This window comes from Aspergillus brunneoviolaceus, assembly GCF_003184695.1.
Source record: "Aspergillus brunneoviolaceus CBS 621.78 unplaced genomic scaffold BO95scaffold_92, whole genome shotgun sequence".
NCBI lineage: Eukaryota > Fungi > Ascomycota > Eurotiomycetes > Eurotiales > Aspergillaceae > Aspergillus > Aspergillus brunneoviolaceus.
The window spans coordinates 13869-37597 of record NW_020290822.1 but is presented as its reverse complement, the minus strand read 5'-3'; the positions used below and the strand labels follow the sequence as shown (position 1 = coordinate 37597).

At 53.8% G+C, this 23729-nt stretch overlaps 11 protein-coding genes across 11 annotated transcripts; 4 read left to right on the top strand and 7 right to left on the bottom strand.

Annotated features, from left to right (window-relative positions):
- Positions 1 to 1342: 1342 nt before the first annotated feature.
- On the top strand, positions 1343 to 3403 carry BO95DRAFT_476986 (adenylate-forming enzyme AfeA; the record flags this gene model as incomplete). Its single annotated transcript, XM_025589963.1, has 3 exons — positions 1343 to 1534; positions 1614 to 2749; positions 2846 to 3403. 3 exons carry the CDS (start codon positions 1343 to 1345, stop codon positions 3201 to 3203), a joined length of 1686 nt encoding a protein of 561 aa, XP_025437270.1. The 3' UTR covers positions 3204 to 3403.
- Positions 3404 to 3515: 112 nt separating this feature from the next.
- BO95DRAFT_447559 (putative siroheme synthase) lies at positions 3516 to 5633 on the bottom strand. The gene has a single exon (XM_025587650.1). The coding sequence runs from the start codon at positions 5304 to 5306 to the stop codon at positions 3600 to 3602; it is 1707 nt and encodes a 568-aa protein (XP_025437269.1). The 5' UTR covers positions 5307 to 5633; the 3' UTR covers positions 3516 to 3599.
- A 534-nt stretch (positions 5634 to 6167) lies between these two features.
- BO95DRAFT_447558 (proteasome regulatory particle lid subunit RPN5) lies at positions 6168 to 8126 on the top strand. Its single transcript, XM_025587649.1, has 5 exons — positions 6168 to 6383; positions 6433 to 6489; positions 6549 to 6785; positions 6856 to 7344; positions 7402 to 8126. Exons 1-5 carry the CDS (start codon positions 6300 to 6302, stop codon positions 8002 to 8004), a joined length of 1470 nt encoding a protein of 489 aa, XP_025437268.1. The 5' UTR covers positions 6168 to 6299; the 3' UTR covers positions 8005 to 8126.
- BO95DRAFT_447556 (alpha/beta hydrolase) lies at positions 8067 to 9216 on the bottom strand. Its single transcript, XM_025587648.1, has one exon. It carries the CDS (start codon positions 9074 to 9076, stop codon positions 8144 to 8146), a length of 933 nt encoding a protein of 310 aa, XP_025437267.1. The 5' UTR covers positions 9077 to 9216; the 3' UTR covers positions 8067 to 8143.
- Positions 9217 to 9725: 509 nt separating this feature from the next.
- BO95DRAFT_518442 (uncharacterized protein) lies at positions 9726 to 10726 on the bottom strand (the record flags this gene model as incomplete). The annotated part of the gene is made up of 2 exons (XM_025591971.1): positions 10584 to 10726; positions 9726 to 10518 (listed from the first exon to the last, which is right to left on the bottom strand). Exons 1-2 carry the CDS (start codon positions 10595 to 10597, stop codon positions 9726 to 9728), a joined length of 807 nt encoding a protein of 268 aa, XP_025437266.1. The 5' UTR covers positions 10598 to 10726.
- Positions 10727 to 12738: 2012 nt separating this feature from the next.
- Positions 12739 to 13289, bottom strand: BO95DRAFT_457121 (40S ribosomal protein eS27; the record flags this gene model as incomplete). Its single annotated transcript, XM_025588456.1, has 3 exons — positions 12739 to 12921; positions 13012 to 13074; positions 13287 to 13289. 3 exons carry the CDS (start codon positions 13287 to 13289, stop codon positions 12739 to 12741), a joined length of 249 nt encoding a protein of 82 aa, XP_025437265.1.
- A 601-nt stretch (positions 13290 to 13890) lies between these two features.
- Positions 13891 to 15904, bottom strand: BO95DRAFT_485960 (aminoalcoholphosphotransferase). Its single transcript, XM_025590433.1, has 7 exons — positions 15367 to 15904; positions 15289 to 15298; positions 15069 to 15226; positions 14957 to 15003; positions 14800 to 14895; positions 14080 to 14744; positions 13891 to 14028 (listed from the first exon to the last, which is right to left on the bottom strand). Exons 1-7 carry the CDS (start codon positions 15504 to 15506, stop codon positions 13912 to 13914), a joined length of 1233 nt encoding a protein of 410 aa, XP_025437264.1. The 5' UTR covers positions 15507 to 15904; the 3' UTR covers positions 13891 to 13911.
- Positions 15905 to 16866: 962 nt separating this feature from the next.
- On the bottom strand, positions 16867 to 18094 carry BO95DRAFT_436367 (NIPSNAP family protein; the record flags this gene model as incomplete). Its single annotated transcript, XM_025585230.1, has 2 exons — positions 16867 to 17351; positions 17419 to 18094. 2 exons carry the CDS (start codon positions 18092 to 18094, stop codon positions 16867 to 16869), a joined length of 1161 nt encoding a protein of 386 aa, XP_025437263.1.
- A 1265-nt stretch (positions 18095 to 19359) lies between these two features.
- Positions 19360 to 20405, top strand: BO95DRAFT_424010 (pyridoxamine 5'-phosphate oxidase family protein). The gene is made up of 2 exons (XM_025584652.1): positions 19360 to 19570; positions 19629 to 20405. The coding sequence occupies exons 1-2, from the start codon at positions 19454 to 19456 to the stop codon at positions 20238 to 20240; spliced, it is 729 nt and encodes a 242-aa protein (XP_025437262.1). The 5' UTR covers positions 19360 to 19453; the 3' UTR covers positions 20241 to 20405.
- Positions 20406 to 20573: 168 nt separating this feature from the next.
- Positions 20574 to 21833, top strand: BO95DRAFT_447551 (lipoyl(octanoyl) transferase LIP2). The gene has a single exon (XM_025587647.1). The coding sequence runs from the start codon at positions 20740 to 20742 to the stop codon at positions 21706 to 21708; it is 969 nt and encodes a 322-aa protein (XP_025437261.1). The 5' UTR covers positions 20574 to 20739; the 3' UTR covers positions 21709 to 21833.
- Positions 21834 to 21854: 21 nt separating this feature from the next.
- Positions 21855 to 23327, bottom strand: rho3 (Rho family GTPase RHO3). The gene is made up of 8 exons (XM_025587646.1): positions 23188 to 23327; positions 23071 to 23121; positions 22991 to 23008; positions 22906 to 22922; positions 22830 to 22844; positions 22644 to 22765; positions 22389 to 22590; positions 21855 to 22322 (listed from the first exon to the last, which is right to left on the bottom strand). The coding sequence occupies exons 1-8, from the start codon at positions 23235 to 23237 to the stop codon at positions 22204 to 22206; spliced, it is 594 nt and encodes a 197-aa protein (XP_025437260.1). The 5' UTR covers positions 23238 to 23327; the 3' UTR covers positions 21855 to 22203.
- Positions 23328 to 23729: the final 402 nt, after the last annotated feature.

Below are 23729 nucleotides of genomic sequence, written 5' to 3'. Positions count from 1 at the left end.
GAGAATGGAAAGAAGAAAAGAACGAAGTATTATACTCAAGACAGAGTCGGTTCTTCAGCTTGGAGTTAAGTGCATGTTCACGACCTTCTTTAAGTCTGTCTGTCTGGCCTTCCTTCTATCAACCAATCGATACAAGATGCCCTCCTGGTCTGTAACATGCACACAGCAGCAGGCTATCGCGGAAAGTATATCCATCTCGCTTGTAAGTATCTCGAGGATTCTGGCTACCAAACGGGTCATCATTCTCCAAGCAATGAACATGAACAGCCTCGTTTTGAGTGGGGGCGAGGAGATCATAGCTGAAACCAAGGGAAGATGCAAGCTGGACGCCTATCGGTTGCGAGGACGCACAGTACCACTGTGCATTGTTAGTTACCTCGGAAGTGAGTAACTAATGAGTGAGCGATGACCATCCAGGTGCAGAAGATTCCAATCCAGTACATGCACTGTACTAAATTAGTGGCAGCCTTAGCACGAACGGGATTACTTCCTCCTCCCCTCACCATTGGCGGGGTTGCCCTCGAGTCAGTCCCCGACGCCAAAGTCCAAGGAACCCCTCGCACCATCGCGTGGAAAGGAAGGCTGAGTCCTGCCTCTTGTGTCTTACTTCTTCCAAGTTTCCAATCAGCCGGGCTGATTGGGGAAATAGTTCCGACACCAACGCCAACACGAGGAAGACATAGAACTATAAGCCAAGCTGATAATACGAGATCTTGCAAAAGGGACGCAATCCTTCTGACGAATGACGTAGCGTCAGCTCAGGATGGAATTGCTTTCCTTCTGGAATAAGCTGAATCGCACTGTCCATTGCCTATTGTCCGGCGGGGGTTGTCCAGTAGCATGGTCTGGAAGCGTTTGCTAATGATGATTGAAGTAACAACTTGCGAACGATCTACTTGGTTAGTAGAATTAGTAGACTTGGTAGACTTAGGTAGTAGCAAACAATAGCCAGACCAAGCAGTGGGGGAAGAGGGGGTAAGTGACAGTGGCTGGCTGCGTACAGCCCTAGTATACTTGCTTCCATTCCCCATCCTTCCAAATACCTTCAGCCACCAAGCAGCACGAGTCTGCCTCGATTGGTGTGACAGATAACGGTTGGGGTGAGGGTATCTTTTTTTTTTTTTTTGCTTTTTCTTCTCAATCTCATAGACAATGCGTCTGACTTCTGCAGCAGCCCATTCTTTGACTCGGGGGCGGATACCCCAATTGGTCTCGAGTAAGCCCAAGGCTGAATAGCCGAGCTTTCAGGATGCAAGCGACAATAGAGATATCGAGGGCTTTAAAGCAGTCAGTCATTGCACATGCATTCCTTCCAGCATACTCAGTCAGTATCAATGCAAACATGGATGTAGTGTCTTTCGCATTCAACGGTCCGGTCGAGTACGACCAGACCCGACCTCTATACATTGACGCTCGAGATGCCTCGCGCAGTCTGAATGCTTATCAACTCAAGCATCTCGTGCAGACCCTGGTGGCCGGATTGAAACGCCATGTTGAGCCCGGGGAAGCGGTCTTGGTTCACCTGGGCAACAGCGTGAGTATAGTACCAATCGACCTGTCCCTGTCCTCACAACTGCCTGTATCCATGACTGACAGCCAGACCACTCCGCCAGTTCGCCCACTCAGCCCTATTCTTCAGCATCCTCGGAGCAGGGAATGTCTACATCGGCGCCGGACCCGACAGTCCACCGCTTGAACTGGACAACGTGGTCAAGGCAGGCGAACCCAAGCTGATCATCACCACCAGCGCAACCCTCGCCACCGTGCTCGAAGTCACCTCAGCGCGAGGCATCGCAGCGAACCAAGTCTGCGTCTTCTCCGAGGACACCATCCTGAGCTTCCTCCACAGCCCCGACACCCTCACCCCAGAAAAGCCACCGATCACCCCCACGACCCCCCAACCCATCCCGCTAACCACCCTCCTAACCCACGGCACCAGCCCCTGGACCCCCCTCACCGCAACCCAGGCACACACCACGCCCGCCTCGATGTTCTGCACCAGCGGGACCAGCGGTCTCCCCAAAGCCGCGATCCTCTCGCACGCCAACATGATCACGCACCACCTCAGCAGCCACTACCCCACCCCAAACCCAACAACAAGCCGCCTAATCGCCATCCCAATGCACCACCTCTACGGCGCGGTGTGGACGCACATCTTCCCGGTCCGCTACGGCTCGCCCGTCTACAGCCTGCCGCGCTTCGAGATCCACGCCTTCCTGCAAGCCATCCACACCCACCAGATCACCAACACCTACCTCGTCCCGGCCATGGTGCACATCCTGACCCAGACCACCCTCCCCATAGAGCCCAAACTCGCCTCCCTCCGCTACTGCCTCGTCTCCGCCGCCCCAATCGACGTCCCCGCCCTCGACCGGCTGCAATCCCTGCTCACCCACCCCTCCGCCATCGTCACCCAGAACTGGGGCATGACCGAGACCGGCCTCGTGTTTCTGTCGCCGGCCACGGATACCATCCACGACAAAGCGAGCATTGGCCGCGTGCGCGGGGACGGGGTCGAGGTGAGGCTTGTTGATCCCAGGGACCACGGGGCCGTTATTGAGGAGGACGGGAGGGCCGGGGAGATGTGGGTCCGTGGGCCGGGGATATTCCTGGGGTATAAGAATCGTACTTCAGATAGTAATGATGACAAGGAAGAAGGGGGCTGGTTTCGGACGGGGGATATGGTGTTTCGGAAGCAGGGGCTGTATTATTTGTTTGGGAGGGTGAAGGAGATTATCAAGGTTCGGGGGTGAGGTTTCTCTCTTTACTCTTGTCTTTTTCATGGCGTCGGAAGAAGGTATGCAATTGGGGCTGGGTGCTAACAAGTGTGAGTGTGAGTGTGCAGGTATTCTGTCGCCCCTGCGGAGATTGAAGATGTGCTGGTTCAGCACCCCGGCATCGACGACGCGGCTGTACTCGGGGTGCAGGCAGGTGATGGCAGTGGGACGGAAGTGCCCAGGGCGTTCGTGGTGAGGAAATCACCGGCATCATCTAAAATCACGGTTGAGGATGTCTATGACTTTGTCGCGGGCCGGCTGGCGAGGTATAAGGCGCTGGATGGGGGGGTGGTGTTTGTGAGCGAGATTCCCAGGACGGCAACGGGGAAGATTCAACGGGCCAAGTTGGGGCAGATGAATGCGCAGAGGGAGAAGATTGCGAAGCTGCTGGCGACGAGGAAGCTTGCTGTGGAGGCTATTGGGTAGGTTGGTAGGTGCCTGAGTTAGTGAACTGGTATAGATGATATGCTATATAGGTTGATTGTTCTGCATATGGTTTTGTGAATAACAGTGGTTTTAATTGTTTTGTACCCAAGATTCATGGACATCTTGTGTATCATGTCGATATCTTCCTCCGAGCTGTTCAATACTTACTATAGATGAGCTTTTCTGGGAAACTGAAAGAAAGGGGGGTCCGGGGGTTCTCCCCCGGAGACCGACCATTTCGGGAATTAGATTGAGTGCTACTGGAAAGTTGGAAGTCGATACGAGGCATATCTTCAGTGGTGAACCATCGGTCTATCATCCCCGCATCGGGGTTTCATTCATACACATTATCTATGGGTATCTATGCAGCAAACATAACAACATACAACACGATTATCACTGGCTCTGATCAATGCCAGCACCACCACCCATCTCCAAACACAACTCATCCAAGCTCCGGAAACCTTCCTCAACCACCCACTTCTGTCCCTGCGCCGGATGCAGAACATAGCAACTGGCTCCCACAACCAACAGCCCAGGGGGCCTGGACCCCTCCGCCTCGAATGCAGCACTGACATGCTCCAATGTGGACCGGATCACCCGCTGATCCGTACACGAAGCCCGCTCAATGATCGCACAGGGCGTCTCCTTCGGCCAGGGCGTCCGCGTTGGCTGCGACGACTCATCTTTGTCATCACTCGCCGCTGGCACCGTGGTCAACGACTCCACCAACGCTGACAACCGGTGCAGCGCCATCAGAAACACCACCGTCTGGGTTGGCACGTACGTCGGCGGAGCGGGCGCGGCGCCCTTGCGACCTGTACCCGTACACACCAGCACCTGGTCCGATACTCCGCGGTGGGTGGCCGGGATCTCTGCGAAGAGCGGCGCGCTCAGAGCACTGGTGATGCCCGGCAGCACAATCGGCGCGTAGCCTTGGCCGCGGAAGAACTCGAATTCCTCGCCGCCCCGCCCATACAGATAGGGGTCTCCTTGCTTGAGACGGAGGACGTGCCGGCCCCGGCGGAGCGCCTCCAGTCCCATCTGCAGGAACTCCTCTTGCGCCTGATCCGCATTGCCGGGAAACTTGCGCGCGATATGCACCTCCGTCCGGCGCGGGATTAACTCCAGGACCGGAGCAGGGACGAGTTTGTCGGCAAGGATGAGGTCGGCATTTTGGATGGCGTTGTAAGTGGCCCGGGTAAGGAGGTCCGGGTGGCCGGGGCCGGAACCAGCCAAGACAATCTTTCCTCGTCGGGCCAGACTGCTCGACTCATTCTGGCTGCTGTTGGTGGGTTGGTCTTTGCCAGCTGAATAGGCCTCAAGGATGGTCTCGATATCGGCATCCGTGATGGCGGCGAGCTTGCGGAGGGGCCAGTACTCGCAAATCTGCGAGAGCCAGCGCACGCGTCGAGTTTTGGCGGCGGAAATGTCGTCCTCGGTTACTAGGGTGTTGAATGTATGGCGCTGACCGGTGGAGTCGTCCTCGTCACCCTCGAGTGCCGTGTCACACAGTCCGGCTGCGTGGTCTTCAGCCCAGAGCCGCTTCCTCACGGCGCCCAGTCTGTTAATGGCGCTTCCGAGATTCGATGGCAGCGAAGACGAGATCTCTCGCCGCAGCCGAGACGCCAGTTTACACCCGCGTCCCGACGTCGTGATGCCAATGTGTAGGGGCCCATCAGAATATGTGGATAGGAGCGTAAATGTGCAGAGCTCGGGAGCATCGGACACATTCACCGGGATCCGAAGCCGTCGACAGAGCTTGGAGATGTGTGCGCTGCGCGGGTCACTTCCGCCCAGGGTAACAAAGACTGTGTCAACCACGCGGTCGACTTCTTCCCTCCCCAGGCTGGTCAGGTCATTGTCTTGAAAATCCCGGCGAACCCACTGCACGGAACCACTCTCGATCCGCTCAAGAAGCGTATATTGCAGCCCCTCCTGCGGTTCGGGGGTAATCAGGATGGGCTTTGCGCCGGCCTCAACGCTCTTCGCACATCGAGCGGCAGCCAGCGGGTTGGCTCCAATGATCAAATGCACCTGCGACTCGACGTTGACCGCCGTCAACAACGGCGCGGGGGAGCTGGTATTTGATGCATCCCGCATGATGATTAAGTCGCCACTGCGGACAATGCAGGCTATAATGGGTGGCGTATCTTTCCAACTTCTCTCTTCTCCGATCAGTAGTTGAGAAACCTGAGCACCGGGTAAACGACGTGATTTCTTCGGATACACTCTTGAAACCTGTGACTCAGGATGGTCGATTCAATTTATGGATTCCGAGAGGGTAGAGAGTGCACCTCCGCGGAAATGTTCGACGCAGCGGATGACTAGTGACAACCTGAAGATAAGCACTGCGACTTCTCCCAATTGCCAGCAAAGTATGGTCGATAAGGCTATCTGCGATATGAATCACAACAGAAAAACACAAAATGTCCGCGGCGTCGCAGTCATTTGTCCCTGAGGATTTTATAGATTCGTCGCCCAATGCGGTTAACCTCATATTGCGTGATTGCGTGCTCGGGAATCTGGCTTAGATAAGCGGTCGGCTCACTCTGAGTTACCGGATTGGGTAGGCCTGGGCATGACCAGTTGGTGGAGTCTGAAAAGATATTGATCCATGAAGTTCACGGCCTCAGGCAGTAAGTCTTGGGAAAGAGGTCGGATAACAGGGTTCTGATTGTCCAGTTGCTGAGTGAGGAGACCGGAGATAGCCAACCACATATAATGCGTGCCATTCATCTTACTGGTGACATTCATAAGAATAAAAAATAAAAGTCAAAATGAGGACACAAGAGATCAATTTGGCGAAAATCACATTGTTCATGAGAGGACAGTAGCAGCTGTAAACAACACCATCCATAGTGTTCAAATGGAGGTTGCTGGACACTGTTCGGTCACGTGATGCAACTGGGAGCTGCACGTCAGAGCTCCGAAGCCCGTCCATCCATGCTTCGAACAATCCGCCTTCATCATATCCCCCCATCCCCATCTTCTCGCCCATTTCCACGTCCTCTTTGAGTGATCATACCCAACACTCCTTAGATACCCCTTTCTTCAGATCTACAATCTCTTTACTTACAGTGACGCCTCGTCACCATGTCCGAAACCTTGTTGAAGCCGGAGAAGGACTTCTCCAAGGATGCTGACAAGCTAATCCCCGAGGCAGAGCAGCTTGCCAAGGTCGGCGCACTAGCAATCTTGAAGCTCACAAAATGCTGACTATCTATAGACTGATGTGCAAGGTGCCATTGACAAGCTTCTGGTGTTGGAGAAGCAGGCCAGACAGGTGCGACCCTCCTTGCCCCCGTCCGGCGACAAGTCCGCGTCTAACTAGCCCATCTCCAGGCTTCCGATCTGGCCACCACATCCCGAATCATCGTTACAATCGTCACAATCAGCAAGGACTCCGGCGACTGGACCCTCCTGAACGACCAAGTACTGCTGCTCTCGAAGAAGCATGGTCAGCTCAAACAAGCTATAACGAAGATGGTACAGGTGGTGATGGAATTCCTGGACGAGACCCCCAACCTGGAGGTCAAGCTCTCAGTCATCTCCACGCTGCGGACGGTGACCGAGGGAAAGGTCAGTCGCACACCATCCTGCGCTCAAATCAAGCCAGGTCCGCTCGCTAACTGCCGCCTTGCCGCACTAGATCTTCGTCGAAGTCGAGCGCGCCCGTGTCACCCGTATCCTCTCCAACATCAAGAAGACCCAAGGCGACCTCCAGGCGGCCGCCGATATCCTCTGCGAGCTGCAGGTAGAGACGTTCGGTTCGATGAGCCGAAGAGAAAAGACAGAGTTCATCCTGGAGCAAGTGGCCCTGTGCATAGAGCGGGGTGACTGGACGCAGGCCACGATCCTCAGCCGCAAGATCAACAAGCGGTACTTCGCCCGCAAGCCGAAGAAGAGCGCCGAGGAGATCGAGAAGCTGAAGAAAGAGGCCGAGGAGCGGGAGAAGACCCGCCAGCCCGATGAGCCGCCGATGGAGGTGGACGACGATGTGACCGACCTGAAGCTGCGCTACTACGAACAACAGATCATCCTCGCCAACCACGACTACAAATACCTGGACGTGTGCAAGCACTACCGTGAGGTGTTGGATACGGACTCGGTTCAGAACAACCCCGAGCAGCTTCACGCGGTACGTTTTTGACCTCTTACATCCTTTGGGTGGTCCCTGCTAACGGTGTTTCTCCAGGTTCTTGCTCGCATCGTGTATTACATCGTCCTTTCGCCCTACGACAACGAACAGTCGGACCTCCTGCACCGGATCCAGCAGGACTCGCGCCTGTCGTCGGTGCCCGTCGAGGCCCGCCTGGTGAAGCTCTTCACCATCCACGAGCTGATGCGCTGGCCGATGGTGGCGGAGCAGTTCGGCCCGCACCTGTGCCAGACCGACGTCTTCAAGGCGCAGCCGAGCCAGTCGGCGGAAGACCAGGCCCACCGGCGGTGGCAGGATCTCCGCAAGCGGGTGATCGAACACAACGTGCGGGTGGTGGCCAAGTACTACACGCGCATCCAGATGGGCCGGTTGACGGAGCTGCTGGACCTGGCAGAGGACGAGACGGAGAAGTACATCAGCGAGCTGGTGACGTCCAAGACGATCTACGCCAAGATCGACCGTCCCGCGCGGCTGGTCAACTTCTCAAAGCCGCGCGACGCGGACGACGTGCTGAACGAATGGAGCAGCGACATGAAGAGTCTGCTGGGACTGTTGGAGCGGATTGATCACCTGATCACCAAGGAGGAGATGATGGCTCGGATCCTTCCCACTCGGGGCGAGAAGGGCAAGGCTCGTTGAAATAGAGGGAAACGATGTACAACGAGAAACCCGACGTTAGAGGATTAGGAATGGTATGACGATTATCTATAGTAGTCTCACACACACTGTCTCTCTCTATACACAAACAACATCTATCTATCTAGCCCCGTATACAAACTCAAAACGGCAACTCCATATCATTAACATCCTCATCCATGACCCCCTTCTTCTTGCCTCCTTCCTCGGCCTCCAAAACCTCCCGAATAAACCGAACCACCGCATCCAAATACGGCCTCTGACTCGGCACAAAATGCCCGCCAGGATGGAACACGACCCTGCCCTCAACCTCCGGATCCCCCAGACACGCCTCGACCAACGCGCGACTCCGCCCCTCATCCACCACGGCATCCAAGGTGCCCAGCACATGCAAGACGGGCGTCTTGATCCCGGGCTCATAGAACGCGCGATACCGCGGCCCCGGCGCGCGGAACCCACTGTAGCACACCGCGAACTTCAACGGGCCCTGCTTTTCTTGCCTGTTCCCGCCACCATTTTCCCCGGCACCACTACTACCATCCGCCAGCACCGCCCTCAACGCCTCGGGCACCTTAAACCCCTCCACCCCACTCCACTCCGTGCCCCTGCACGCAGTCTCGGGATCCTCGAACCCCTCAAATACCGTCAACCGCCCGGTCTCCAGCAATGACGCCACCATGGCCGCCATCGCGGCGCCCTGCGAGAACCCCACCACCGCGTCGAAGGGGCCCTCGTCCCGGATAACCTGCGCCAGCGTGGTGAGGCCTTCCTCCAATCCCGAGTACAGAGGGGGGTTGGCGGTGTTGGAGCGGCGGAACCAGCCGTAGGCCTCGGGATCTTCGACCTCGTCGGTGGACGCGATCCCGCCTTGGGTGGTCGGGGGCTCGTACCCCGGGATGTCGGACGCTAAAAGGCGGTGCGGGCCGGTCGGGTAGCTCGTCGTCACGGTGTAGGTTGGGCTGAGGGCTTTGGTGAGGTGCTTGATCACGGCGCGGGTTTTGGCGTGGAAGAGGGGGCCCGATTGCGTGTAGCCGTGCAGGCAGAGGAGTTTGAGGGGAGTTCCTGGGGGTGGCATTTTTGCAACTTTAGATGGGAGGGTTGGAAGAGAGGCTCCGGAGGCGCATCAGTGGAAGTTTGGAGTCTCCGAGAGAGGGAGGGATATAGTAAAAGGATGAAGAAAAGAGAGACAAATGCCTTTGATTAAGTGAGTTACTCAGTGTTGCGGAGTCAGAGTAGAGAAGGATGGCGGCGATAAGATAAGAGCCCGGCGGTGCCATTGGATTTCTGCCGCTTTTTTGGGGGGCGGTGACCAATTGAACAGTTTCAGCGGCTGAGTTTCACCCGTGGTAGTGATTCTGCCGCTCTGGCGGAGGCGGTATGAAAGAAACCATTTTCATCGAGCGAATTTCTCCCGTGGTAGGAATTCTGCCACCACAAGGCGGTAACAAGTTGAACAGTTTTCGACGGCCGACTTTCCCCCGTGGTCTGTATAATTCTGCCGGCTCCCTCGGAGGCGGTATGAAAAAAACCACTCTCAGCGCCGAGTTTTGTCCCGCTGTACTACAGTTCTGCCGAAGATGCGACGACGGCCACCGCTCCCTATTGACTGCTAACACTATGCAGATAAGGTCATCACAAGGTCTTTAATTATCATCTTCTCATTTTTCAATGCAATGACATAATAACGAACTACCTAGGTTGACAGCGTAGCAAGAGTATACTGACTACAGCTTAAGATCCTCCTTCCTGCTGCCAAAGACAGTGGCGTGTCTCCGAATCGATCCACCGTCTGTAAGCCCGAGGTATGATGCGTAGTGTATGCCCAGGAAGTCGCCGGGGAAGTCAGGCACGCCGACTCCACGTTGTTCAACGAATAGAGTCTGCGCGATGCTAGCCACTGTACCTTTGTTCTGGAAAGGCCTGAGTACCAAATCTACCATTCTTCTGTGATGTACCCCCAAACATATGCTTGCCGAGGTCTTTTGCAGCGAATCGAAAAGCACATAAAATTTCCGCCGCCGGCGCAGCTTGTCGAAAGAAGGGCAAGGTCCGGCTCCAAAGGAGTCGAAGGACGGATACTGCAGGCGAAAAATAGACGCCATTCCAAGATGACCCCAGGGGAAAGACCTAGCTCGGTTCTCTCTGAGAAACTCCTGCACCGTATAATGAACTAGGCGACAAATGCTGCCTCTTTCATCGATGGTTACTAAGCCGGCGCATATCGAGAGGATGTACGTGGGTGCAGTAAGTGCATTATCATCGATATTGAGGTCCCCTTCTCGCACGGCCAACAGATGCTGAAGTTCCTTGACACGAAGCGGCCGCGATGCATTGACGATCCAGAGTAGCATTTTCTCGGCTAAACGAACGGCCTCCGGATTTTGACTCTTCAACTTTCCCATCGCCTCCTGGTATATCGCTCCCGAGCTTTTTGGAAGATCTCTCAGGGCTTCACGAAGACTTCGCACGTTATGCTTCGTTGCGAGGTAGCTCGCGTGGAATTGAGCATGCAAGAACCTACACGTGTCTGACAAGTCTTTCAGTAAATATCCCAAGGGCAGACAAGCAACCAAGTCACTCACTGTATGGCGCTCATTATAGGCGCAACATATATATGCTACTCCTGCATCCACACCTTCAGATTTCTGCTGAAGATGCTCAATGACAGCGCACGCGAAGACTGTCTTCCTATCCCGGGACAGTATAATGTCTGATTTGGTGTATCTTTCCAGCATAGAAAGGCATTTGAGCCCCACAACCACGATCAATGTTAGTGGTCCGTCTTCCGAAATTATCGTTTTGCTATGCGGACTAGTCCAATGGTGGGATCCAAAACAGGAGTTTATCATAGACCCATCTTCTGCAACTCAGTTCTAAATCCTAGTCTGTGGTGAGATGACTTCTATCTTCCTGAACAGAGATGGCGCAGATCCAGCCAACCGTATAAGCTCTCGGGCTAGACATGATAGCCGATAGATAGAAAGTGACATGGCTCCAGATGGAGGAACAGAATGGGTGGAGGAAGAAGTCAGGGCAGCCTGATCAGCCGCGCGAGCTGACTGACAGCATAGCCACTCTGCGCTCCGGTCTTAGTCTAAGAGCCACAGAAAAGAGCCACATAGGGACTGACGGCCATTGAGATCAACATACTGCAGATACTAAGTCTCAGATATGTCTTAAAGAAGGTTCATCATGGTGGGTGTCTTCCTTTGTGAGGGCTAATGTTCGCGGTACTGTACATCTGTCTCAGACTTGGCGGGTATGAGATAAGTGACGAGGCACTATCACTGGTAAGATTTCATGCTTCTCTATTGCATCGTATGTACTGGACCGCATATGAAGATCAGCATTACTCTCGATGATGATAGCATGTAAGCCCAACCCAGAAGCACAATAAGTATAAGGTTGGAAGGCGAGACAAAGCCGATGAAGTAAAACATCTTCTCTCTACATATTCATACTTCCAGCATCCCGGACTGACCTTATCGATAAGCGGAACGCCAAGCGGGCAATTATGCGCTTTACCATTGTCGTCACACGCTAGACCCGAACAAGAGATCCGCTAACACAGCCTCGTGAGGTTAGAATGCGGAGAAGGTTCGATAAGGATCATGGATGTCTTACCCTCCTGAGTCTGACCTGATGTTCATCCGAGTTGACCTTATTGAGTCACCTTTGAAACTGGGGGATGTCAGAAGTTACTGTGGACAGACAAGAGTAAGTGGTTCATTGTCCTAGAGGAAGTACGTCATTCATACAAGATACACAATGTACTCACTAGTCCCGAGCACAAGACCAACTTCCAGACCCATCCCCGGATACTCTTGCCTAGTGTCTACACTACTGCGGGGTGTTGAGTGGAGCCGTTACAATGGTCTTATCATACTGGGGCAGGAAACATCATGCCTAGACTACGAGTGTAAAAGACCATGAACAAAACATACGATTGCTACCCGCACGGAGAAAGAGATACAGTACCACCTTGGGATAAAAAGCCTCTTCAGGTCTTGATTCCCGAACCAACGATTGTTCCGTCACGAGAGAGATGTCGAATGCTGAGTGCCAAGTGTCGTATTCCCGGGTCGCATCTGCTGCTGACCATCAATCCACTTCCATAATCGTCCCCAGTCCCTGTGGCATCCCGGCATAGCTCGTGCAATCGTGGCGGTGGTACTGCACGTCGTGCTCCGGATTGTTGGTTTTGTGAAGAATTGGCGATGTACATCCGTCAATAGAATCAACGTGGGTACATGGAAATATCAAACAATCAAGTCGAAGAAGGAATTCAGATAAATGGCAATAGAAACTGGAGAAGGAATTTGTCTCTCTCGAGGACCGAATCATGGTTGTCAAACTGTAGTGTCTCTTTGATTCGTAGTTGCCAGATATCCGGAACGCCCCTCTTTTGAACGTGAACAGAGAATAGGGAAGAAAAGCAAAAGTGATAAAACCGAAGAATTGCTTTTGTTTTCTGAAGTATGGAAAAAAAAGAAATGGGTATGGCTGGTCAAAAATTGTCTTTTTTTTCATTTCCCTTGGACAAGGGAGGGTTCTCTGCGGGGGGGACTGCTTCTCGCACAAAAAAGGGGGGCGAGGATTCCATCTTCTATCTGAAATCTTGCTTTCCTTCAAAGAAAAAACGAGATATATTAATCCATCATCATCGAAGAACGCCACATTGCTTTCATCATCGCTCCGACCACGGGAGGTTTTTATTGCGCGCGATTATCGATACATTTACTTGCGGCGGAAAGAGCAGCCCTCAGTGAGACGGGCCTTACCACCGGTGGGCTGGCACAGGACGGTGGAGCAACCGGCGCAGACGACGACAGTCTGGGCGTGGGAGAAGACGGTGGTGATGGTGAAGCAGCCGGGGCACTTGACGTCCATGAAGAAGGAGCGGGGAGCAGGCACAAGTTGCTGTTGTTTCGCCGAATGTCTTAGCCAATAGTTCGAGGTCGGAATATCAAATCCATTATTTTTTCCATTTCCATCCGGGTATCAGCATACCTTGAGCTTGTGCTTGCGGGCCTCAGCCTGAGGCGTGGGGTTGAGGAGGTCGACCGCGAGAACCTATTGATGTATCATCCTGTTAGCGAAGGTATTTTTTGACCAAGTCCGTTCGAGCAAAAAATTTCGATGGTTCGGCGATAAGGTGGCGGCGGCGACGTTAAAAGGCACTGAGGGGATAGCGACATGACAGTCGGTGCAGCCGGTGTGCATGCTGGACGTGGGGATGTGTTGCGTGTTGTATCGAGAGGGCTTTAGGATTGATAAGGACCTACCATCTTGACGAGACAAAAAAGTCGATCAGCGAGGGAGGTTGAATGAGGGCGCTGATGATGATGGCCTGCTTGAGGGTGAAAGCAAAAAGGTGGACTCGTAGAGAGGGCGAGGATTGAAGGGAATTCTCGACGGCGTCACCCAGCCAGCCCGTTTGGGGGCAAAATAGGGTTGCAACCCTCTCGCTTACCCTGCCGCTTCAGGCAGCTGGGGGGCCCGGCCCGTCTGTTCACCCCGTGCCGCCCGCCCTCTCCGCCAATCGACTCGCGCTTAGCTCAGCTTTCGAGATCCTACCATATCCTTCAAGGTCCTTCGGTCATTCTCAGCTTCTATGTATACAGATGCATATCGATGTATTGGATGCGGCTGAAAGATTCCGCTAATATGAATTATATACGCTGCTTGACTCTCGACTCATGACTAAACAATGATTCATCCGGGCGACATGTACCCGACACATCCACCCCCGGCACAATACTCACGACATCATTATCCAATGGCGCACCTCCATGCATACTAAGTTGACTTCGCCACCTAACGCTCGCATACCACCGTCTCTATCATACACCGCAAGGCACTCCTCCATCGCGATATTACTTCCGTCATGCGACACCAACATGCGATACTCTAGTTCGTTTTCTTCGGGGCTCCGTTTGTGATAACCACCTCCACACGCGGTTGTGGATGCTTGATAGTCAAGCACCAGATGTCGACGTAGTCACATATCGTCGTGATGATATCATGCTGGATACGATCAGCGCCCTTCCGCCCACTGGAGGGATTGTCAATACTCACCACGAAACTACCATACACACCAATCGACAGACCCAAACACACCCACAGGAAAGCGGCCTGGCCAACCTCACCACCAAGCAAGCTCGACCAGACCCCGTACTTGTCGCCAACACTGTCGATTGTAGCCAGTGCGAGAGGCACCAGGAGCATGTTGAAGTATGGGAAACTGGTTTTGGTCAAATGCGCGATGATCATCCTGCCCACCGCATACGCGTTGACCAGGCCAACGTACAAACAGAACGGGATGGCGTAGTTTTTCAGGATGGTCGGCTGGAGATAGAGGTAGGCCGGAACAAAGGTCCACACAGCCACCAGCGGAAGGAGGCCGAAGAGAGGCTTGATGGGGTCTTGGCCACGCTCGCTGCGAATCTTCATGACATGCACGATGCTGGAACCGGTGGCGAAGAAGAGGAGAACCGCACCATAGACCATGTACCACTGCGTAAAGGCCATTCCGTAGAGCTGGTCCGGCAGGAAGTCTGGCTTGGGGAGTCCGATGGTCTCCAGCATGGGCTGGTGCCAGAAGCTACCCCCACCCATGTATGCTGTAAACCCAAACACAACGCAGAGAGTGAGAACACCCTCAACGGGGCCGGAGATGATTCCTAGGGTCAGTACCTGGGTGTAGTACTCGTCCCAGGTCTGGACATAGAAGGTCATGGTCGCTGCTACCGTGTCAGCCTCTCAGCGGCTCACTCCCCCCTGGAGTAAAGCACATACATCCAAAAAGAGTCAGGATTGTAGCCCATGACTGGCCGAGGTTCATAGCCGCACAGAAGATCAGGACTCCCAAGGCGGTGTTGCAAGCATCGACGCCTAGGAAAAAGCACTTAGGTTCTATACTCGGTTTCATACAGCCCTAGATCTTCCAACTTACTGTGATCAAACAGCTCCCCCAGAGGGCCGCTTTGCTTCGTTCGCCGCCTGCGTGGTTCCATTTAGTGTCCTGTCTACCAGTAGAAAGAAGGGCGCGAGGGGCTTTTTCATACGCTTGGATGCCATCTACACCGTCGAACGTCTGATAGAGGAACAACCCGAGGGCGCAACTGGCATAGACCCAGGAAGGACAGTCCTGGTCTAGGGTCGGGTTGTACCATAGGATGGTGATGAAGTTGACTACCACGAAGAAGAAGCCGGTCAAGGTAATCTGCCGGTCCTCCGTTATTATGTCTCGTTCCGGCTGCAGAACGATCAGGCCAGATAACTTACAGCATTAGGACTAAGGCCGTGGGAAGAGGTCGTTAGCAAGAGGCATGCAGCCGGTGAGAACAGCGAACAACTACTTACGCCATGCTCATCGGAAAGAACTTAATGACAAAATCATTGTAAAAGGGCTTCAGGATATAACGACTGACGAGCGAGTGGTCCACTCCTGCATAGCGATACTGCCGCAGAGCGGGCAGTTCGTGCTGGCGTATGTACACCATCTTGCCTGGCAGTGCGGGCGATTGTAATGCAAGCCGGAGTTTATCCCTTCGAACTACAAGAATCGATACGGTACGTCCGATGAATCAAGTGCAGAATGCGAAAGGCCCGGATATGTTTTGTCCTTGTTATTCTTCACGCGCGGAAAAGGTAGCCTACTAGGCGGCAAATTAAGATTGATGTCAGAATGTCCAGATGTCCCGGAAGTAGGAAGGGAGAGAGGACGTCAGAATAGGAGTCAACTTCGAAAAGGATCGGAAGTCGATTTGAAGATGAAAGATAAAATGATAAAAGAAAAGAAAAGGAAGAGGAAAGGCTAAGACAAAGGGAGGTGCCGAAGAAGGAAGAAGAATAAAAAGCAAACGATGATGTTGTTCGCTTTTCAACCATGAATTTTTCCTTGGTTGTTTTGATTTCCCAACGACCCTCTTTTTTTTTCTGCCGGCGGGAAAGATGCTTGATGCAAAGGCGGGGAGGACAGCCAGTCAACATTCAACACTTCCTTCTACGGACTGTAGTTACACTTCTCTAGGGCTGCAGACTCGCAGAGAAAGAACCTCACCGCACATCGTCGAAAGATTCGATCCCTTGGCGAAGTGGCGCACGTGCAGCTGTACCTTTGATTTGCTGGTTCAATGGTTTGATATGACTTCACTAGGATAAAGCACCATGCATCACTTATTATAGCATTCTTCCTTGTGCCGTCCGGGGCTTAGATCGTCGTCAACCGAAATGACCAAAGTCCCCCCGAAGTGGGGTTGGCAAATACCACCAGTATTCCCTCTCGCCATTCGACCCGAGGTAACATTTGACACCCAACTCGACACCGTGACTCGGTCGCGTACAGAGCGGGGATGGACTCAGTTACGCTAGCTCGGCTAGCACAATAAAGCGGGACCATGGGCCGCGACTTGATATTGGGCCCATCTTTGACCCTAAAGCGTTTAGGCTATCTCGACAATAATTTGACTACAAGATACGTAGAAAAGGTAGAAGAGGTAATTGAAACAGGAACAAAGAGGGAACAAAGAACACAGTTTCAATATTTGCTAATTTTGACACGATACACCGTGGGCACAGCGGCTGGTTAAAAGAATGTGTAGATAAAGACCAACGAGGTCAAGAACTCCCTCAGTTCCAGGATTCGTGGAAGAAAGGACAAAGCTGGGTTGCCCCACGCTCCTTCTGTCGAACCGCTCACTGGCGGTTTGGATCCTCGCCCTCTTGCCCTGTCCTGATACATGGTGCATGGATTGCAACGGAAGCCCGCAACCTGGGCGGTTCTGCATGCTTGGCTAGTTCGCTCGGACGGTTCTGTCTTGTGATCACCGATCCTTCTTCCCCGCAGCCTACCCAATCTCTTTAGCCGACAGGGCTCCACGGCATCGGGATCAAGATCCGGCTCTGCATGCTCTGGATCAATGGGACGGTCTTGTGCACGGTCTCCGCCCAGCCTTCAATGCCCCAGGACTGTTCGCGGCGAATCTTCCGCTCCTCCAGGTTGGCAAATTGCCAGAGATGGTGCACTGTGTTCAAGTCTCCGATCTGCACGAACCAAGCACCGACTCCCTCCATGACCTCACGACGGGCGGTGAGGCCGCGACGCCAATGTGTCTCCCACTCCAAGAGATTCCCAGGGTGAAGAGTATATGAGCGAAGTTCGAACAAGCCACCGAGGCGTCGGGGAGGGGTTGTGGGCCAGAAGGAAAACTCCTGCATGAGTGACGTCTTCTTGCTCTTGATCAAGCTCTTCAGCTTCCGGTCAAAGGCTTCGAACTCGGGATGAGAGGCGATATTGTGCAAGGATGCGTGGTAACCTTCGTATCGCTGGTATTCCCAGATGTGGACTTCAATCGAGCTGTTAGTACGCAGACTGGGACCAGCATCACTAAGAACGTCGGCTATTATAATTACCAAAAGTGTCGTTGTCGCCGACTTGGGTACGCCAACTTCCGACTAGGTTGACCCTGTTCTCGGGCTCGGTCGCCATGCGAGGATACCACTGGCCAACGAGGTTGACATATTCATCGACTTTGTCGGGCTTGACATCGTGGAAGACAATGGAATGGACGTATTTGCCTCGGGCGAGCACTTGCGAGAACGACCGTTCGATGTCCTTGTCGAGCTGCTGGCCTTCCTTCGTTCCGTAGATGAGCGACGACAGCGGACCGCGTTTCGGAGACTGGCTAGATTCCAGCAGCTGTTCGTCTTCTAGTTTATGATAAGTAGAGAGTGAGCCCAATGCCTTCCCAACAGGTACGTCTGCAGCTTCAAGGTCGGGGCTGTTGTTACAGCTTCCATTGCTCTCGAGCGGAGCAGTGGGAGCGGTAGCGTACTCACGGAAGCGGTCACGAATTGAAGGGGATGATGCAGAGGAAGAAGCAGAAGCATCGACAGACTGACTCTCTTGCTGTTCTCTCTTCTTGCGAGACACCTCAAGGTTCTCGCGAAACTCCTTTTGCCGTGCGTTAAACTCAGCAGCCGAGTCGGGGGTGAGATCACGGATGGAAGGGGCACGGAAGGCAGCAACAGAGGAACTGAAGGGGCGAGCCAGCACCGAAGCTGGACGAACCACGCGTTGTGCGAACATGGCTTATGCTTTTACAACAAGCAGCTGCCCAAAGGCTAGGAATTCAACTGGAAACAAATAGAAAACAATGGTGGGTGAAAAGACGCTGGCAAAGGAAGGGTCAACCGTATGATCAACCCAAGCACAGAGCAGTGAAAGCAACAGGGAAGGATTGTAGGAGAGGGGTTTAATAAGTAGGGAGGGGAAAGACACAGAGGCTGAGACACAAGGGGACAGGGATATATCGAGGCCAGCACGCGACAACTTAGTGACCTGACCCAATGGCTGAGAGGAAGGAGCACGGCAGGAAGTATCGCTGAGAACCAGTCGGGTAGCAAGCGTTGGAGGCCAGGATTAGCAGCAAAGAGGAACTGGTGGAATTGGCCGCGGCGGGAGCGGAGTAGAATTAATCCTGGGGATCAGGAAGATACTGGTTGGTAGAATTGGGACGGGGTAGGTGGTGGTGGTGATGGTGGTGGTGAGGGATCAAATGACACTGGTTGAAAAGGTAAGAGGCGTGGATGTGGAAGAGGAGGTGAAGAAGAAGAAGAAGAAGAAGAAGAAGAGCGGAGGGTGAGCTGAGAGCTGCGAGGTGCCCCGAAGTACCGTAGGTGTTTTTGGAAGCTGGGGAAAGTCGACCGTCACTACTAGTTACGGAGCAAAGTGCGGGGAAATCGGCCAGTAGTGCTAACCGTGGGTGATTACTTGGGTATTATTGCCAGTCATCACCTGTTCTTATATGATTACCACCAATCTTGGCCTCCAGTGAAGTAATCCATATGACCGAGTGATCCTAGGCCCTGCATCCGCTCATCCTGCCGAAAAGGATCTAGTAAAGCAGCTCTCCTGATAACGGAAGAATTGCGGATGATTCGTCACCGTCTGGACTCTGCCGCGATCTTCAGTCCAACAACGAGTATTACTGCTCAATGGTTGAGACCACCATGACGAAACAAGTGGCTCCTCGAGCTCCTTCTGTCCTATCAGTCTTGACGGGTAAAACTTCATCATCTTGTCCAAAGCACCTAGCAGTACTACTCATATGAGTACTAGTCTTGAGCTATTTTGCCCCTGTCACAATCTCCATAAGCACTAAGCACCGAAAACAGAGCTCGATCTCAATGACGTCGACGGCAAGCGAGCGTTGCCAGACAAGCAACGGGTGTTAGGTAATCGACTCGGCCCGCCTGGTGATCCGCGCTCAACCGCTCATCCCCAATCTGGATTAGTGATAGTGAGCTGCTCTGGCTTCCGCAGCCCCTCCACTTGCGCTCCTCCATTCTCAGCTGCTCTTGATCGGTTTACAGTTTATACTGAGAGTCACGTATCACATACAATACAGGCAGGGCTTCGGAATAAGTTACATCTACAATCACCACCATGGCAGACCCCAACAACCCTCCCCTGTCGTACGAGGCGTCCGCCTCGACCTGCCACCCGCATGTCGCCAGCACCTTGCCTACGGAGGTGGTCTCCAGCCTCAAGAACTCGCGCTTTGTAAGTCCTTGCTAGCTGTTTGCTCAGACTCACGGGTTACTCTCTAATCCCTCACTAGCTTCATCTTGCAACCACCGATGGCATGACCCCCCACATCTCCCTCATGTCATACACCTACCTACCGTCCACTCCGTTCGACCCATACCCCACGATTATCATGACCACCAACCCATCGTCTCGCAAGACCAACCAGATTCTGACAAATCCTCGTGTCTCCCTTCTGGTCCACGACTGGGTCTCCCACCGTCCTCCTACGCGCGCATCCAACCCCGGGGGTGACCGAGAAGGCTCTCCGCCACCCGCAGCCACCCGCTCATCCTTGGCTAGCCTACTGCTGAACTTGAACACGAGTGCGCTGTCGAGCATCTCCACGACAATTGCCGGTACTGCCCGGGTCCTGGAGCCCGGTTCGGAGGAGGAGGAATGGTGCAAGACACAGCACTTGGAGAACAACACTTTCGAGGAGGAGATCGGCACGTTCGGACAGCAGCTCCAACAACAGCCGGGAGCCAGAAGGCCGAGCATCTCGATTGACAGTGACGTGCGGGTAGTGACTGTGCAGGTGCGGGAGGGACGTATTGCGGACTGGAAGGGAGGGGTGCGTGATTGGCAGTTGGTTCGTGAGGGCGAGTCGCAGGAGACCTTGGTCAATGGAGTTGCGCCTGCATGATTTCGAGTTGCAGTCCTTTTTTTCTCAATGTTCGTTCTCACCAATTCAAATCCCGCATTGTCTACTCTGTCCAACCCATATCTTGTCCATATCAGTGGCTTGGAGGAACATATGTCCAAAAGTCTAGTGACTATATCTGCGTATTATGAAAACCAACATGTCCAGAGATCTCAATCGAGGCGGTCATCTCTAAAATAAGGTAGCTGCCATCACATGATCTTCCGGCCAGCAAGCGGCGGCAAAGTTAACTCTCCCACCGACTCCGTCCTAAACCTAGTTTCCCGCGGTGACGTCCATCCATCCATCCGCTCGAATCTTCTCCGCCCGCGCAAACCATCATCTCCAGCTCCTCTTCTCCAACTTTGAAAGCCCTTAATGACAAGCCAATTGCCCTTCTCCCCAACCACCAATGCTATGAACAACTCCTCCTACACCCTCTAAACAACATACACCCAACCGTCAAACCCACACACCATCATCCCCCAAAGCAAAATCCAAAATGCGCCTCGCCCACATCCACTACCCGGACCTAACCTCCTTCACGCGCATCTCCCACCTCCAACAAACCCTGACCACGCGCCTCCTCACACACAAGAAACTGCTCTCCTCGGCGAACGACACCACCACGCCCCCGCCCCCGCCCCCCGACCCAACAATCATCACCTTCACCCCGCACCCGGTCTACACGACCGGCCGCCGCGACCTCCCGCCCTCGAACACCAGTCCGCGCGACACGACCACCGCTGCACCCTCCAGCACAAAAGAACCCCAACCCCAAAACACGCTCTCCCTTTCCCTCCCTCCACCCCTCGAACAAATCCGCCCCCTCCTCATCCCGCCAACGCCCTACCCCACCCCCTCATCCTTCCCGAGATCGCCGGGCTCGCCCGAGAAAGCAGAATACCACCCCACCCTCCGCGGCGGCCAGACGACCTACCACGGCCCGGGCCAAATGGTCGCGTACACGATCCTCGACCTGCGGCGCCTGGGGCTGACCCCGCGCTGCCACATCCGGTTGCTGGAGAACAGCGTGATCGACGTGCTGGCCTCGTACGGGATGCGGGGCTTGGTGACGGAGGATCCGGGTGTGTGGGTGCATCCCCCTGCGCCGCTGCCCGGTCAACAGCGGCACAACACCGGCACCGATGACGCACAGCTACCCCACAAGATCACGGCGGTCGGGGTGCATCTGCGGCGGAATATCAGTAGCTTCGGGATCGGGTTCAATGTCACCCAGGAGCCCATGTGGTGGTTCCGGCAGATCGTGGCGTGTGGGCTGGAGGGCCGCGAGGCGACGAGCCTGGCGGGCGTCGGGGTGCGGACGGACATCCCGACGGTGGCGGGCCGGTTTGTCGAGGCGTTTGTGCGGCGCGTGAATCGGGATTTTGCGGTCCAGGGCGGGAAAGGGAAGGGGGAGGGGATTGAGGAGGTGTATACTGTTGCGGAGGAGGATTTGTTGAGGGAATAAATCAAATAAAAAGTAACCATGGGGTATGGCCTTGGGTTGGGGAGTTATCCAAGGGATCTTAGATTAGACACGGTATTAATACTCGTACTCATAGGTTGTTTTCTCGATCTATGCTTAGGACGATGGATGATATAGATATAATGATGTAGGTATCTGCCTTGAACATCTCTTGCATGCTTTCCGGAACAAAAAGCTTCGGGGGTCACGCAATCATGACAGTAAGTGTACACGATTAATATGAGGACGATGTGACAGAGAGAAAAAGAAGTATATATAGGGAAAACAGACATAGGGCGATCAAATGCAAAGTACAACAGGCTGAATTTGCGGCGAAACAAGGTCTTTCGAAGGTTCAAGCAAGATCCTCCCGAACTGCAGGCACGTATCCAGGGCAACTGATCCAGGTCGGTTTTTGTCGAACCATAGAGGGGAATATTGAGAACGGGTATAATAATAGAGCAGAAAAAAGCAAAGAGCGACCGAGACCCAGCAGGTCTACAGAATGATACACCGATCCCCGGAGCCGTTCGACCCCTGAGTTTTCACTTCCAGGGCCACCTTGGCTGCTTCGTAGAAAGTCTCCATGATGCCACGGTTCTGCACGGCGGAGCATTCTGCAGGTCATATGTCAGCAAGGCATGAACCGCCGCAGGGGCGCACAAAACAAAAAGACTCCGTACCCAGGTATTTGACGGCACCAATCTCTTTGGCCTTCGCAAGGCCCTCTTCGTAGGCGATGGCGTTGGGGTTGTCGTTCAGGAACTCGTCCTTTCTCAGGTCACATTTCAGTGCCGTGAGGACCAGCTTCACGCTGGGGCAGTTCTCGGAGATTTCCTCGATCCATTTGCTGGCCACGTTCTCGAACGAATCGCGACTGTCGACCTAGTACGGGGTCAAAACCGCAACACAGAGCCGTTCGCATCGGTCCTCCTTACGCTAAAGCAGAGCATGATCACATGCGTATCCTCGTACGATAGCGCGCGCAGTCGGTCGAACTCTTCCTGGCCGGCGGTATCCCAGAGCGACAGTTCCATATGTACATTGTCGACGAAGATGTCTGTTGGCGAGAGAATGAGTATATAGGAGTAGCCAAGGCCGATATCGGGCGGGGAGGTAGCTACCATGTACATAGTTCTCTAATTTCCAACAACACGTTAGCAAGCATATCATCTCAAGGGAGGAACAGCCAATGCGTACCGAAGACGGTGGGTTCACTATGCAGTCAATGCTGCGGTCAACAAATCAATCGCAAACAAGCGTAAGCGCAAAGCAGGTGTCTCACTAGACCGTGGGGAAATATCTAAAGTGGGAGGATGTTAGTTCGGTTTGGAGAAAACAGGGGGGCTGATCAGATGGCCAAACCCTCTCGTGAAAACATTCAAAGCCGAGGTCTTTCCGCAAGCACCGTCCCCTCTTATCTAGGAAGTCAGCTCTTCAAATTCCCAGCTGGCCGACCGATAAGTCATAGATTGCACTGACAAGAGCACCATCTTCCGGCGCACAACTTTCTGACGCCCACAGAGACTCATTGTGATGGTGAAAGTGAAATGGGGTGTTGGTGGAGGAATCGCAGGAGGAAGAAGGGTCGAAGGGTCCCGACGAAGATAAGGGAGGGAAGGGGGGGGGTGGAGGAGAGAGGATGGGAGAGAGGAGAGGGGGGGAGGTTCTAGATCGGGGAACGGGGTTCGACAGCAGCGAGCGGGCGGAGATTTGGTGTATGAACGGATGTAAGTTGTTTGCGTCGGGTCAGAAGGAAATTATTATCCTATCCTAGGCAGACGAAACTTGAATAATAGGAAATGATGAGGTTTCACGAGGTAGTTGTGACGAGAGTCTTGGTTAGAACCGAACACGAAGCAGAAGAGAGTGAGTGAAGAGGAAGAATTACTTAGTAACTGATTATTGACGGGGCGCGAGTCATGGCTGGGCGGCGGAGTTGCAGTGCAGCAGCAGATGTCATCGGAGGCTCCACGAATGAGCCGATCTTCATCTGCCAACTACGCAGTACCGCTGGAATTCTT